This window comes from Varanus komodoensis, unplaced genomic scaffold (genome assembly GCF_004798865.1).
Source record: "Varanus komodoensis strain SLA01 unplaced genomic scaffold, ASM479886v1 scaffold36, whole genome shotgun sequence".
NCBI classification, from domain to species: Eukaryota; Metazoa; Chordata; class Lepidosauria; order Squamata; family Varanidae; genus Varanus; species Varanus komodoensis.
Window position 1 is genome coordinate 345,465 of NW_025335873.1, and position 16,383 is coordinate 361,847.

Consider the following 16,383-nt stretch of genomic DNA (forward strand, 5'->3'; position numbering starts at 1 on the left):
AACCAAACTGAAAAAGGCTACAAAATGTATTTCTAATTGTGGATATCTGTATTATTATCATTATCATTATTAAAATTATAGGTGCCTGAAATCTGGCCTTTTCCAGTCCTGCTTAAGCCTTCAAGACTGTATTTACAGGTATTTTCATATATTTATAAGCCACTTTTAAGTACACAATTCTCACAAGTCAGTATGCAACAAGAAAAAATAGATTTGAAGCAGCCAAGCCTACAGTATTTTAAGGATTTGCAAAGCCATAAGAACCACTGCCATAAAGCACTGTTTTAAAAGGCAGTTTGGAACAGATTGGTTTTCAGTATTTGCACTACAGAAGCAATGCATAGGCCCATGTAAATGGACCTCCACAACACCAAGAAGGTTAGACCTCTTGTGCCTGCCAACCTAATTTGTCTTTTTTTGCTGGGCAAGCAAGACTGTAGCTGATCTCAGCAGAGAAGGAGAATCATACGAAGGCGGTAATTTAAATACCCTGTTTAAGGCTTTAAAAGGTAAAAACCATGGTGCGAAATTGATATAACATGTTCAGATCTTATGGCTCCCACCAGCCACATTTTGAGCCAATGGAAGCTTCTGAGCAGTCCTCAAAGCTCAAAGGCAACCCCACAAAGCCCGTGCTACAACCAGCACCACCATCAGCTCTGGGCGAATCTGACCCCCTTCCCAAACAAAAAAGTCCTATGAAAGGCAACATCAATCCTGGAACTTCCTTATGTACTGGAAATACATCTGAACAATGCATTTAATTTAGTACTGGAAATGCATCTGAACAATACACACAATGGCTTCTGCAGCTGCTCAGCCAGCACCCGCCTCCCTTGCATTGCCTCCAGCTCTGCTTGCCCTCAGTCCCTTCCCACTAGGCGGGGGCCCAAACAACCAGCCTGGGGCACCAGGAAGTATAGCAAGGCTAGGGCACATCTTATTTAGCTGTTAATTCAAAATGTTGCATCACAGTGGAAACCGCAGGGAAGGAGACACACAACTTCCTAACGGTAGTTCCTAAGAGTACAGCTGTTGGTCTGCAGGACAGGCCAGCTCAAGAAGCGAGGAGCACTTCTTCCCACAAGGCATTTCAGCTAAGCCTGCAGGGCCATCTCTTTTGCCGGCCGGAAATGCATCCTGCACTAGATCATACACTGAGTGGAGGATCTTGCTGGAGGACCTCCAAGGTTCCTTCCCAACATAATTTTAAATGCCAAGACAATCTTTGCTTTGCTGCAGGGAACCGTGGATCAAATGTGATAGAAAACATTTTGACGGCACAGCACAGGGAAATGAGCCCGACAGCATGAACCAGCATCCCTGGGAGCGACAGAGTTCTTCTAGGAATGAGTTTGCGAGAGTCCATTGCTTCTTTGCCACAAGAAACAGCCAAGTTGGAGAGGCTTCCTGGTGGCTGCATAAAATCAGTCTGGTTTGACAAGACCACCAAAAACTTGGTCCATGCGGCTCTGCCGGCTTTCAGTGTACCTGACAGGAAAAGGTATCTGTGCACAGTATCAATATCCTTGGTAACCACTTGTAAGAACAGGTTTCCATGAGTCAATGCTGGAGTGAAATGGCATCTGCACAGCGCCAAAGTGCCACGGAGCGCAGTCCATGACGAACGGGGGAACAGACAGCCGTGGTGGGGAGAATCTGGAAGGGCAGCTACTGCTGTTGAGCACAAATGGCGTCAGAGCAGAAGTTACTCAGCGGCATGTTTTGATTGTGGTCAAGCGCCACACGTGCCTTGCAGGCCAGATCAATCCCAGGAGAGCAGCCAAGGGGGCCAGGAGTGGAAACAGCCCGGGGGGGGGGGGTAAAGGGCATCACACAGAGCCTGCAGATCAAGTTGGCCTGCCTGTCCCCATGTCCCTCACCAAAACATGGGCTGCAAAGATTTCCCCCACAAATGTGTCCACATCAGGCATGTGGCATCACACATAGTCCAGAATCTCTGTCTCCATTTCGTTTTCGCTCCCATCGGAAGGCTTGAATTCCTCCTCCTCCTCCTCCTCCTCCTCCTCCTCTTCCTCCTCCTCTCCAGACTCAAATGTCAGCTGCTCTTTGCCCTCTTCGGCGTTTGAAGTACTTGTGAACAGAGCTGAAGCAGGCAGGGGAAAAGAATTAAAAAGGTGAATCCTACCGGGGGGTTACTCAGTCTAATGTTCACTAATTAAGAAGCTGGACATAGCTGAGCCTGGCACAAGAGCAAAGGATCACAATTTTTCTAGAGCCACTGGGAGGTTGCCTTTCCTGCTGTTCAGGAGGAATATCAGGCTAGGGGAGAGACCAACCTGAGCACACCCACCTGTCTCCTCCTGCCAGAAGGAACACTTAACAGAAGAGAACTGAGCCAGTCACCTTGGGTTTCTCACAAGAGGAAGAGATATTAGTATTATTAATATTAGTATTATTTACCAGGCCTTGCTGAGCGGATTATCTGTTTTATCATCAGAGACATTGCATCCCGTAACTCATCACTGGTCTTGGGAAGGCACCAGCCGTCTCGTTCAGTGCAGACCGTCTCCATGCCGTCATTCCGGTGGATGATCTTCTGCAAGCTGAACAGAGACCACCCTCCGGTTTTGCTCTTGTCCAGGCCATTACTGGAAAGGGGCTGTGCCACTGGGCCACCCTAGACTCAAGAATACCACCCACCCCTTCTTTCAGAGGACCATGCCAATACAGGGACACCTGGAGCTGGGGCCAGGTGGTACACCTGACCGTGGGGGCATGGCTGGGAACACTGCCAAGGGGCCGAAAGCTCCGAGGCATTCTGTAGACTGCATATGCAATGCACGAATGCTCGTGACTTTCTCGACTTGTCAGCCGAATGTTTTCCAGTGTAAGAGAGGGCATTTCCACTGGCCTGGCAGGCTGGTGGGGAGGATTCCTGTGCGGCTAAGGCAGATTCTCAGAAGGCAATCAAAACGCCCCCGAGCATTACAGGAGCATTCAAATGATTGGTGCAAATACCATTCCACATTCAGGTCACAGAGCTGATAGAACATCTGCCGATAAGGGGGCAGGGACCCTTCACGGAAGATATAAATTGAATCCTAAAAGAGGAAGGAGAGGGATAGAATCAGAAACAAGACTGAGCCGGAAGGCCAAAACTTTTCCACACAAGGGCGTGGATGAATTTCTAAGCGTGGAAAGTCTTGCCGCCTCCATGGGCTCAGTGCAGAGAACACCCAAGCTGCTCTCGTTTTCCAGGCCCCCAGGGGGGCAAGAGTCCTCCTGTTAGTCAGATCCAGCCCCACCCTGCCCCACTCCGGCTGCTCGAAACCACCTTCTGGGCTTGGAAGGCCTTGTTTCCACACGGATGCCAGGCAGGATTGGAAGCTCATGGATGTTCCCTTTCCACAAAGCAATGCATTTTACTTTAAAAAGTAAAGATGGTAGCTATTCTGGCCCGCGAGTAAACAACCCAAAATCCATCATTTGGCAATACCTTTATACCAAGTAAAATATAGCAATCCCAAACAAAATTCTATTAAATATGCAAGCTTTTGGGCTATCCAGAACTCTTCGTCAGGCTAGATGGTACAACAAGCAAGGAGAGGCCCAGTGCCTACCTTAAGTTTGTACTTGCTAAAGGCAGGCTTTTTCCCACTGGCCGTCCCAGACGCGCTCAGCCCGTGCTTCAGGTCCTGTATGCCGACTGCATGACTTGCTGAAAAGAGTGGGAGGAGATTCTCCAAATTACATGACTGCATGAAAAGGTACACAGAAATTGCGATACAACATGATCAGACCCTTCTCCTTTTAATTCAGACCCGAGAAGAACATGTGACCTGCTGGGCCACGACCAGCAGAAATCACCCTTTGTGCGCAGCAGACCCAACAGAGCAAGTGGCCTCGAGAGTCACACAGCAGAGCCACCCAGCTTACACCAGGGGCGAGTAACCAGCCCGGGGGCTAAACCCAGCAGGGCCGTGGGGTCCCCAAGCTGAGATGCAGTCAGAGCAAACATCTTGCCAAGCTTATCTTATTCCCGCATTGCACTGACCTTGGAAAGAGTCCGGTAAATGCTTGGCAGAAGTCACGGGGGTTTCATTCATGCTTCTCCTGAGCCGGAGAAGGCAAGAGAAAGCAGCCGCCCACCTGCCTCATCCACACAGCGTACCTGGTTTTTTTATTGTGATGGGCAAGCTGTAGTTGTAGGCGCTCCGCTTGGTTTTTACTGGCATGTCGTTTGGCGCGTATCCTAAGGAGAAGAAACATGTCTGTGAGGGAGGAGCCACAGTGCAGAAAGAGCATCTCCAGGGGAACTGCAACACCATCCCTGGTCGACCGGTGGGGCTGTCTGGAAGCCACTCCACAAGAAGGGCGGCCTTAGCAGACGAGGCAGATTTGCTCCCAGATCTCCGGTGTGCAGAACAGAAGGTGCTTTGGAGGGCAAACACTCAGGCCACGAAAGGCAACTGTGAGGCCAGAACGGCCTGAGCAGCGCCTCCAGATGACCAAGTGTGCGCCAAGCCACTCCCCGGAACTCTCAGCACCTCCCAGAAGTTTGCAGTTGGATGGGTAAAGGCTGGCGTTCAGGGAGATCAAGGGCTTCCTCAACGTGGAACGTTTCAAATCCGTCGTATGGCACCACACGTGTCTGTCTGCTTAACAGGCAACTTCATTATGGAGGAGCTGCCTTGCATCTGCAGGAAACCAGCCGTTTTCCCTCCCGATTTCTTGGCTGCACTTTTTTTTAAGGAAGCTTGTAAGGGCAAAGAGTCAAAGATCCTGCTGAGAAGGGACTGAGAGATGGGCTCAAATTTACTCTCTTTCTTGGCTCCCACCATTCCCTCCCCCCTCCCTCCACATCCACAGGCCTTGAAAAGAAGACGCCCACATATTTCCACTACCCAAATAATGGCACCACAGAGTGGATCATTTCATGGTGGGAAACACCATCAATAGTTACTCACTGTGGAGACCAGATACTGCCTCCAGAATCCAAGGCAGCATGCCCCCCCCGCCCCGCAACATGGCTAGGAGGGTGCCATTCCACATATACCCTGCTTATGGGTGTCCCACTGGGACATCTGGTTGACCACGGTGGGAATGAAATACTCGAGTGGTCAAAACTTGGGTATGATCCAGCACAGCTCTTATGCTGCTTGGAAAGGGGCAGAGGAGAAGCTGACAGGAAAATCAGCCCTCAGCCCCAAAGGGAGCCGACAGGGAAGGGGCCAGGAAGCGGGACCTGAGAACAAATGGCTGCCAAATCCGTCCTTTAAGACGATTCTCATTATCTTCACAAATTGCTAGAAAAGAGGTTCTGCCCAGATGCAGAGCTTCTCAGCCCCACAAGGGACTGCTGTGAGAGGAAGCAGTTCAAATGGCAAGAAGAAGCGTTGCACCTCGCAGGACTTCCACTGCTAAGCAGCCTGGCCCTCTCACAGCACGGACCCGACAACTCCAAGAGCACACAAAAGCGTGTGCACACGTGGAGAGGGTTCTAGTGATAGAGAAGAGTACAGCAGTGTTTTCGCTGCTTGTTTGTGTGTTTACCGTATTTCATTCCACAGCGAATTCTGAAATCCAGGACTTGGTAGATTTTTGCTTCGGGGTTTTTTCTTGGATCATAACTGAAGCAAACCCACAGGCTTCTCCAGGGACCTGTTAGCTATGGAGACGACATACAAGTACAATAATATACAAAACTCTGATTTCTTGCACACACCATTTAAACAAGCCTTCATTCTAAGAGAGAGAAATGCTCCCTGAACTCTGAGCTTTTGGCATCTAATCTGAGGTTTCAGAAGATCATTCTCTTACCCACAAACAAATGCACCTTTCTCACCACTGCTGGAACCTTTAAAGCTGACAGGGGAAGGAAATGTCACTAGCTTGAGCCTTGCCTTCTGCCTAGGTTGTCAAGTGTTTTCAGACTTCTTTCTGGAGAACCTGGGGCAAATGCCTCATTTCCAGACTTGTTCTACCTTGGAGTACTTCCTTACAGCAACAAGCTTTTTTTATTTAAAATTGCAGCAGACAATGCAATTGATATTGCACTGTTCATCAGGTACAGCAACAACACACAAATAGTTGACAGCCTAACGCACAAAATATCGCAAGGGTGTTGCTATCGATAGCGAGTAGAGAGAGAGTGTGTGTCTGTCAATACCAAAGCTGCAAGACTGTGAGCCCCGGACACCTAAATGCGGCATACACACTAAGGGGACCTTAGGAATGTGCCCCTTGAGGCTGTTTTGTTTTAAAACATATTTAATTATGTTAAAACTCACAGGAACACCTTCAGCCAGAACTCCTTTACCAGCACATAACTGATATTAGTTTGAAGACTGATGAGACTAATAGGCTGAGAAACTGAGATAAGCACCTGCTCCCTCCCACTTGCTGAGGAGTTATCTCCCCACATCCCCCTGGCGCGCGCACACGCGCACACACACAGAGTAATGGAGAGGACAAATCTCGCTCAGTGAGCCTGGGGTACACAATGGCAGGGGCCAAGTCTGAGGAACCCGGGCAGAGGAGGCACACCACACCCAGCTTACACCACACTCAACAGTGACACAGGTGTGCTTGGGGGCGCCACTCCATGCAGGTTGTCTGCAAACAAAGAAATTAGCATGGAACTGTGAAAAAACGTATCGTACTCACCATATAATAAGCTAAATATGGCAGAAGAAACTTAAGTTTATCAGGATGAATACTGATATTGGCTTTCACGGCATTACGAGACCAGACAGGTCGGACTTCAAACAGCTTAAAAAAAAAAAATACTCATAAGAGAAAATGGGAGAGAGAAAAAAGATAGCCAAACTTGCCTCCCGAATGACAAACTTCCTTTTTAATTACTGCAGGGTAGGACCCAACCCGAGTCCATCTTGCATTCATGCTGCCTTTTAAATTCTGCATTAGGCAGAGACACTCTGGTCGTTCTACAAAGCAGATCTTTCATTTAATAACTTGTCATTTTGTTCTTTTTGTGTGTTACTGGCTCTGAGAACCATTTACCTGAAGGATGGCATATATATTTGCATTACCTAAATGCTTAAAGTCAGAATACTGTGCTCATCAGGCTGACAGAAAGGATCTCTAACACACTGCACCTGGTCTATAGGCTCAGTTTTGCTTTTAGGAACAATTGCATGGCCAAAGATTGCATGACTATGATCGAGAAGCATAACCAAAGACATCTTCGTTCAGTAAGCAACTTAGTACCACCATAGGTGATATTAAGTTATTTATACTCCAGGCAGCCCAAAATAAAAGGTTATCACAAACTCTGTGGTTTTCAAAGCCTGGTTAGACATGGGTCAAAAAGAAAAAAAGTCAGATTAACCTACATTCTGCAACAAGAAAAAGCAACATTCCCCAAGATGGAGGAGGAGATGTAAGCTGCCTTGAGCCCTTTTTCCTACAAAGGCAGGATATAAATTGAAAAATAAATAAATAAAATAAAAACTGATCTGAATTATGGAAAATCCAGTTTAGCAGCATTATTTATTCAGTTCATCATAGAAATGAACAAGGAGCAACACAGCATTCCAGGGTCTTTCCCCTAACCAGTGCAAACTCTGCCCAGCTCAGCCTCCTTCCCCACAGCCTCTGAGACAGCTCTGTATCATGCTACCATTATGTCCCAGCTCACCTGTGCAAGCATATGGGCTAGAAACATGCATTTTTAAGGAAACTTTTTTTAGAAGTAGAGATTCTAAGCAAGCTGAGTGCAGCTCACCAGTCTGCCAACTCCTTCTATAGCTCAGGGCACTTCCACATGTTGGCAAACCTGGCTGTACCACCAGCTGTACACTGGGCAGTCCCAGGCAATCCAGGCTCTCTTGAGGATGCAAATTTCCAAACAAATGCATCTTGTTCACACTTCTTTTTAGCTGAGAACCTAATTTTGCACCTACTTTTCTCAACTCTTCTTCTGCTTTGTGGTCCATGGCGTTGCTGCAAACTCTCTTCCAGGTCTGCTCTGCTGCATCCAAGGGCTTGGTGGGGATCTCTTCATCCTCAAAATTGACAAAAATGGCATTGTGGGGCCGGCGAGCCCTGCTGAGGCCTATCAGATTCTCACTAGACACAGAAGGGTTGTGATATCCTTCCCTGGAAAGCAATGAAAGGAAAAAGCAAGACAAGGCCTTTTCAACTCAGTTGGGCACTGCAGTATATTTAAAAACCCTTCTTTTTAACAGTTAATTAAAAAAAAAGAAAAGTTTGCTTTCTTTCACAGTATATACCAGGGGGACAGAAATTCAGGCCTGAGATGCCAATTCACCCCTCTCGAACATCCCAGAAGGCAACATTTCTTCTCTGGCTATCCTCCCTTTCCCACAATCACCAACTGCCCCTACTAATTGGGATTTCCCCATTCTAAAAGGCTGGAATGGCTCTCCTACATATTAATTACTGGCAGTAAGAGCTTTAAGCTAGGACAGGCTGGCATTTTGGCCTTGTCTGGTTTAAGTTTTAACTTGTTTACCTTCCTCAGGCACCAATTTAGAACCAGAGCAGCTTCCTTGGATATAGATGGAACAGAAAGGCAGAGCTGTGATTCATCAGATGTCATGTATGTGATCGGCATCACGCGGGATACGTTGGAATCCCGAGGGACCCCACAGGCCAATGGCCAAGGCAGCAAACAGGGAATCCCTTGGATCATTCCTCCAAAAAGTCCCTCTGTACAATGCTGCCTTCCATCCTATCTCGGAGAGAGGCCTTACTGTACCACTACTGTGTGTGGTACTGTGGAAGTTCTAAATATTAGTACCAAAAACCCCACCCCTTCCCTTAGAAGATGAACAATTTCTTCCTATCAGTGTGTTAGGATTGGACAGAGTAATGTGGAACGTTGGATGATAAACTACCACTTGATGCCTTACCCCAGGGGTCCTGTCCCTTTTCTGAACACATATGGAATTTTCCAAAACAGTTGCCACCATAAGGAATTTGCCTATTCATAAAATAGCTACCAGAGTGGATGTGGCCATTCACAGAACACTCATTTTTTCCGGAAGGCAAACTGGTGAAACTAGAGGAAGTACCTTGCCCAGAAACCCAAGCATGAGGCAGATGTGCGTCTGAAATCCAGTACAAAAAAGCACTCTTCCGAACACAAACAAAAGGGCGCTGGAGGGCAACCCTTCACTTCGCAGCATGCCAGCCAATCAGGTATCTTTTCCAGATACAAAAAATAAAAATAAAAATAACGTGCAAATCAGGATGGGCAGGGAACCTGGTGAGGACCATGAGGTCTCAGCCACAGGCACCCCACTGGAGGCCCCAGTCTTACCCATGTTTCGGTATGATTTAAACAGGGGAAAGGTGACACTTGTCATTTTATGGTTTTAAAAAATATTTTATATGCAGCTAGGATATGGAAAAAGGTGACCGTGCCAAATTTTCAAGGCTCTTTGGAAAAAAGTGGGCAAACAGATACAATTGACAAGTTATCTAAGGGCCGGGGAAGAATGCCAACTAGGGAATAATTTGTTTGTGAAGGTTTGCGCATTGTATTCAGTATTGAATTAGAAAATTAATGAAAGTATCCAACCACATATTCAGGAGGGAGGGAAGAAAATGATTGGAAGTTTTAAAATCTGTGTTGGGTATTTTGTTTTATGTACTTTTGAGAAAAAAGAGTCTTAACTGAAGGGAGGATTTTAAAAAAGGATGGGAAAACCTGAGGTAATGGGTGGCACCAAAGCACAGAAAAGGAATGGATCAACATAGGATTTTCCTGCCATTTAATACCAATATATACAAACATTTCCTACACAATGAACTCCTTTTGATCCAAACACATCTATTTATTATAGCTACCTCCTTTATGTCTCTATTCAATTCAGGAGTTTTCAATCCAAAGCTTGAGTGCTTCTTGAAAGCACTTAAACTAAGTTTTGGGATTCAGATTTAAGCTGGGAAGGAGGGGAAATGTCCCAGAATTAGGACACGATTATTTCTTGCCCCTTGCAGGGAAGGCTCCCTCACCAAAGAGCTAATTGGAAGAACTCCAGCGAGCACTTCAACTAGTGACTGGATGGCAGCAAGGGCCATAGTAACCTGGGCCCCGAAGTCTACTGGGTTCCAACTCCTGGGTTAGAAAATGATACCAAAGGTAGGAAATCAAAATTCAGACCATGTTGCAGCATATTTACTTTTCCACTCATTTAGTTTTTCTTCATCTTGGATGAAGGACAACAGTGAGAAAAACTCAAGGTGTTAGCATGAGAGGCGTTTCTGTTGTTATCTCTATTCACTGAACAGCCACTGCCAGCCAACACCACCTCAGTAACAACATAGCATGGAGCAAGGTAAAATCAGCCGTCCAAACCTGGGACTTGGAGTGCTGAGACAGAAGCAGCTGCACTGATGAATAAAGAAGAAAGGTACCCTGTAAAAAGAAGCACGTGTTTCTTCCACCATGCTTCTTCCACCATGCCTTCATGGAATAAACAAATCCAGCTGGAGTTTCTCTACAAATGCCAGTTGTAGCTGTCAGCCATGTAAAAACTTGCTCACGGACTCCCGTAAGAGCAGCTCCAGGGTGTAAGTATCTTTGGCTCAAACAGCAGTTAGACCTACGTATCAAGGCACAGAACCTCAGGCCCAGGGAACCAATCCAGCCCTGTGGAGTTCCCCAGAACACTGCATTCCCTCATGTCCCACCCCTTTTGCCTCACTCCCAATCACTTATTGGTTTCCTAGTTTTGCTGCCATGTTTCCTCCTATTCTAAAAGGTGGAAATATAATATCTCTCAAAGCTTACTTAACGGCAATAAGAGTTTTAAGCTAAAACATGCTGGCTTGCCCCTCTTGCATTTGGTCTCTTCAACCACTGGCACATGCCCACCAAGCGCTCTTCCAAAAGAAAATCCAGCCTTTGGCTGAGAGAGGTTCTGCATCCTTGCTGTCGACAGCCCAGGTACAGCTCCAAGTCCTGAAGGCTTAGTGAAAGGCTATTTGCTACTGCTACAAGAAAGGCACTGACCTGTGTTGTGTTTCTGGGCGGTAATAATAGTCTACAGGTGTGTCCAGGCGTGAGAAAATGGGTGGAGGAATATAAAGTGGCATGTCACTCATGAAGAACTCCTCTTTCTCTGGCTTGAGCATCAGGACTTTGTCATACATGGATGTTTGCTTGCCCTCAGGGCCTGAGTGCACGGCCAAGTACTGGAAATCAGACATCCCTGAAGACAATGAAACAGAAACATGCAGGTTCACCTCAATGGCTACCAGAGTTTCCCTCACAGCACGACTAAATGAAGCCATTACGACAGAGGTGGGCACCTTGAGCAATACTCAAACATAAATGAGGGGCGCTTTTGTTTATAGCCTGAACTGCCTGATTGTGCCTACTCTGGGAAGTGAAGCAGGGCCAGGCCTGGCTGAAACCCGGATGGGTGACTTAAATGTTGTGAACCACTCAGACAGTTTTGGCTATTGGCAGAATAGAAATGCAATGTATTATTAATAATATTTAGCTAGTTATGTATTGACAATATGCCCTGAGAGAGACATTATAGCTGACTAAATTTCAGTTAGTCAAGGCAGAGAAAAGTACATTAAGTTTCATATTTTTTAATAAACTGATTTTTTAATTTTAGAGAAATAAGAGTAAGTTTCTTGTAAATTAATGTGATATTTAGTGTTAATATAATGCATTTTCTTTTAAAATATTACCTAGGTTGGTATTTAATAATCTGAATAAAAGAACATTAATGATCTCCAAGCTGAATTAATTCTTTAAACAGGTTGAGTTAGAGAAGTTTCTTAACCAATAATTTGAACATTTCTTGGCAATGAACACTTCCGTCCCATCTAGCAGTGCACCTCTTTTTCTGGACTGCCTTGGGGGAAGAAAACTATTCTTACAATGTATGAGAACCAGCGGATTCAGAGTTCACATGTTCTGTCCTGGTTTCTCTCACCATCACTTTAGAGAGCATTCTTTCAACCATTTTAACAATCAGTAATGAAATCTGCACTTTTCCATTTCTGGGTCTGTTCAAAGCACTGGAAAAATACTTAATGTACAAAGCCCTAAATAGTTTGGGGCTAGATTAACTTCCATATATACCTCCCAAGTCCCTAGGTTTGACCTCAGAGGCGACCCTCCAGGTATCCGCATCAAATGATACTGTGTTTTAAACTTAATTTTTTCATACAAGTTTTTACTGTCTTGTTGTATTTTTGGTTTAAAGCTTTGGCTTATGGAACTCCCACAGAGCTTCAGTTATGGGTCATTATAAAAATGGTATGTGCCATCCAGTTGACTCTGACTTATGGCAACCCTCCAAAATGTTCTATCCATGACAACCCCTGCTCAGCAATTGCAAATTCAAGGCTGTGGCTTCCTTTATGGAGTTAATCCATTTATCTGGTCTTGGTTTTCTTCTGCCTTTGACTTTCCATAGTATGATTGTCTTCCCCAGAGTTCTGTTTTCCTGTGATATGTCCAAAGTATGATAGCCTCAGTTTTGTCACTTTTGCTTCTAGGGAAAGCTCTGGTTGGATTTGATCCAGGACTTTACAACCGACTATTGGAAAAAGCTCAAAAATCAGTAGGAGGACCAAGGTTTGTATGCATAAGGTCCAGGATTAATATCTGACTTATACAAATAATAGGCTTTTGGGTAGCAATGCTGGGAAATATAATCTGAAACACCTGCTGGCTATACAAAACAGAGGAAGAAAATGCTATATTGCACCATCTAGGTTGCACGCATGCATACTCCAAGCAGGTCAGAACAAAGGATTACCTTGAAACTTATAAACTGTGGTGACTATGCCAAGGACCTCCACTTCAAATGTACTTTCTTCTTCAAAATCACCAGCTTCTGTCTGTTTCCTCCAAGTTTTCTTTCTCACTTTGAGGAGCATGGAAGATGTAGGGAAACGGTTGGCACAAGCAGGGTGGCAGTAAGGATCTTTGGGGCGGAAGTATAGCTCAAGTCTTCTGCTTGGGTCAGCATAGATCTAAAGAGGATGTAAATCAGCCACATGTAATAATGGTTGATTGAATCTGACCCCTGCAATTAGGCTTTCTAACACTCATTTCACTTCCAAAATCACCCCCTTCTACAAAGAATATGAATTCAGAAGGTCCACTTGAGAACTCCCCTCAAACTGCTACACACAGGGTCATCCTTATGACCAAAAATGCATCTAGATAAAAGAAGGCAACTAAAAGCCCATGAGCTAAATTGGAGCCATGATGGATTTTTAGCTGGCCTGTCACCATCCCCATCCCAGCCTAGTTTGTAACGGGATACATGAACTGTCTTGTTAAATCAGACAAAGATTAATCCAGTCCAGAGGAGTTGAATCTCAAGCCCTCCAGGCTTCCTGAGATGGTCACACACCCTTCCCCTTGACCTTCTGATAGTTTTTCAGCTTTCGCACAGTGACAAAGGTTTAAGGTATCTGAACCGTGTTTGTTTTCCTGGTTGGCCTGTACTATGACTGAGTTGGACTTGCCATTAATGCCAGTTACATTTGGACTTTAGACTCTATCTTGCCTCAAGTTCTCTTGCACTGGTCCCTGTGCCTCTGTCTTGTCTCTGGCCATCCATGTCCTGGCCTGAGACCCTGAAAACTATACCTGGCAGCTTGGAGCAGAGCCAAGTCATCATGGGCTGCTTTTGTAGTATTCATTCTAGGCCAACCTTCCCCAGCCGGATACCCCAGCCTCTAAAAAGGCTGAATGCCAATTCTCATTATTCCTAGCTACCATATCTATTGCCGTGCTAACTAAGAATTATGGGAGTTGCAATCCAATGCATCTGGAAAGTGCTAAGTTGGAAGAGACGGCTCTGGGTCGGCGGGGGAGGGGATATATATGCAGATTAACATTTTTCATATGGTATTATTCGAAGAGGAACTAGAGATCAAATTGCCAACATACGCTGGATCATGGAGAAAGCTAGGGAATTCCAGAAAAACATCTACTTCTGCTTCATTGACTATGCTAAAGTCTTTGATTGTGTGGATCACAACAAATTGTGGCAAGTTCTTAGAGAGATGGGAATACCAGACCATCTTATTTGTCTCTTGAGAAACCTATATGTGGGTGAAGAAGCAACAGTGAGAACTGGGCATGGAACCACTGATTGGTTCAAAATTGAGAAAGGAGTTCGGCAAGGCTGTATACTGTTGCCCTGTCTATTTAACTTATATGCAGAGCACATCATGAGAAAGTCGGGGCTAGATGAATCACCAGTTCGAATTAAGACTGCAGGGAAAAATATCAACAAACTCAGATATGCAGATGATACCACTCTCATGGCAGAAAGTGAAGAGGAACTAAAGAGCCTCTTGATGCGGTTGAAGGAAGAGAGCGCAAAAGTTGGCTTGAAACTCAACATTAAGAAAACTAAGATCATGGCATCCGGTCCTATCACTTCCTGGCAAATAGATGGGGAAGAAATGGAGGTAGTGACAGATTTTATTTTCCAGGGCTCCAAGATCACCGCAGATGGGGACTGCAGCCAAGAAATTAAAAGACACTTGCTCCTGGGGAGGAAAGCTATGGCAAATCTAGACAGAATACTAAAAACCAGAGACATCACCCTGCCAACAAAAGTGCGTATAGTCAAGGCTATGGTTTTCCCAATTGTAATGTATGGCTGTGAAAGCTGGACCATAAGGAAGGATGAGCGCCGAAGAAAGAGGCCTTTGAATTGTGGTGCTGGCAGAGACTCCTGCGAGTCCCTTGGACCGCAAGGTGATCAAACCAGTCAGTCTTAGAGGAGATCAACCCTGACTGCTCTTTAGAAGGCCAGATCATGAAGATGAAACTCAAATACTTTGACCACCTAATGAGAAGGAAGGACTCCTTGGAGAAGAGCCTAATGTTGGGAACAATAGATGGCAAAAGAAGCAGCAGTTGGCATGAGCTTGAGTGGATCCAGGGGATGGTGGACAGGAAGGCCTGGAGGAATGTTGTCCATGGGGTCGTGATGGGTTGGACACGACTTCACTATTAACAACAATTCTTTTTAAAGAATATGCTTATGGTGTTTTTTTCCCTTTGCATTCTTATACCATTTTAAGGCTTCTATTGATCTTGGGCGGGGCGGGGTTATTGTATCAATTAAGAATTTCCGTAAGTCACTTCGGGAAGCCAGTGGAAGTGAGGGAAAACAACAACAGCAACAAGAGGGTACAGTTAACAATGGGGCCATTATCTTATTGTGGATGGAGAGGTAGGCTAGGCCTGTGGATATCTGGGTCCTATTAACGATACTGCAAGTTGCACTGCAGCACACCTAACCTGAAGGGCATAAGGTTGGGGAAGGCTGACTTCCTAAGGCTTCCTATCAGGCTGGCCAGGGGTAATGGAAATTGTAGTCCATCGTATCTGGAAAGAAATGGAGCGTATGTCTGGGGAGAGAATCTCAATCACTATTATTGCATTTTGCAGGGAGAAAAAAGAAGAGTTCCCGGAACATACGCAAAGTACAGCCCTCCCCGCAACCGATACATGCCGGCGCTGCAAGGGGAAAGCAGAGGCTAGAGAGGGTCTCCAGCTCCGGCAGCTCTCCCCCGAGGAACAACGAGGGGCTCCTAAGGAGAAGGCCTCACCCGAGAGACCCCCTCTTCGCCCCCCAGCGTCAGGAGCGCCTTGTCCACGTCCCGCACCACGCCGGGGTACTCCACGCACACCAGCCGCTTGTCGCGCGGCACCGCCGGGGTGACGGCAGCCCTGCCGGCCCCCGAGGAGCCTTCCCCGCCGGCCTGACGGTCGCTTTTCCCGTCGCCGCCTTCGGCGTCGCTTTCGCCCGCCATTTTGGCTTCCTTCACCCAAAGGCGGCGGCAGCGGCAGCGGCGCGGTCCGTCGCTCCAAGAGTCCCCCGCGCACGTCGCAATGCGGCCGGTGCGCCAAGGGCCGGGCGAGAAGAGTTCCGCCTCGAGGCGGGTCCCCAGCAGGCCAGGTATCCCTATCCGTCATCTGGTGTGGTGATATTTACTTTATTTGTATTATCAGATTTATAGCCCATCTTTTTCTTTTTTAAAGAACTCAAAGCAGCTGACCTCCTCCTCCTCTCCAGCTTGTCCCCACAACAACGACCCTGTGAGGTAGGCCAGGCTCAGAGTCTGTGACTGGTCCAGAGCCACCCAGTTGGCTCCATGGCCTGAGTCCCAGTCCCATGCTTTGAACTACTACACCATACTGGTTCTTATTACATATTATATATTGCCACAGAAGTTGATGGATTGATAGAATATGTTGATAGACTAAATTAGTATATTGGTGGAATATATACGTTCCTATAGATCAGTATGCTTTCTTGATGTATATTTGGCTGCCTTTGGTTCCTTGCAAGAGGGGAAAATGGCAGAAAACGTGATTTATGGGGAAATCCTATGCCTGTTTAGACAGGAATTAAAAGCCTACAGTTT

At 46.2% G+C, this 16,383-nt stretch overlaps 1 protein-coding gene across 1 annotated transcript; it reads right to left on the minus strand.

Annotated features, from left to right (window-relative positions):
- Positions 1 to 29: 29 nt before the first annotated feature.
- GTF3C5 (general transcription factor IIIC subunit 5) lies at positions 30 to 15,773 on the minus strand. The gene is made up of 11 exons (XM_044440039.1): positions 15,565 to 15,773; positions 12,741 to 12,957; positions 10,970 to 11,168; positions 7,890 to 8,085; positions 6,631 to 6,735; positions 5,518 to 5,632; positions 4,136 to 4,216; positions 3,585 to 3,682; positions 2,983 to 3,065; positions 2,425 to 2,567; positions 30 to 2,107 (listed from the first exon to the last, which is right to left on the minus strand). The coding sequence occupies exons 1-11, from the start codon at positions 15,766 to 15,768 to the stop codon at positions 1,941 to 1,943; spliced, it is 1,608 nt and encodes a 535-aa protein (XP_044295974.1). The 5' UTR covers positions 15,769 to 15,773; the 3' UTR covers positions 30 to 1,940.
- Positions 15,774 to 16,383: the final 610 nt, after the last annotated feature.

Excerpts from the sequence above, each read along its gene's own strand:
- GTF3C5 (XM_044440039.1), bottom strand. The coding sequence starts at position 15,768 with ATGGCGGGCGAAAGCGACGCCGAAGGCGGCGACGGGAAAAGCGACCGT. Across the intron at positions 2,568-2,982 it reads TGTGACCTGAATGTGGAATG|CTTGCAGAAGATCATCCACC; the intron begins GTATTTGCACCA and ends GTCTCTGTTCAG. Across the intron at positions 2,108-2,424 it reads AATCCGCTCAGCAAGGCCTG|CTCTGTTCACAAGTACTTCA; the intron begins GTAAATAATACT and ends TGCCTGCTTCAG.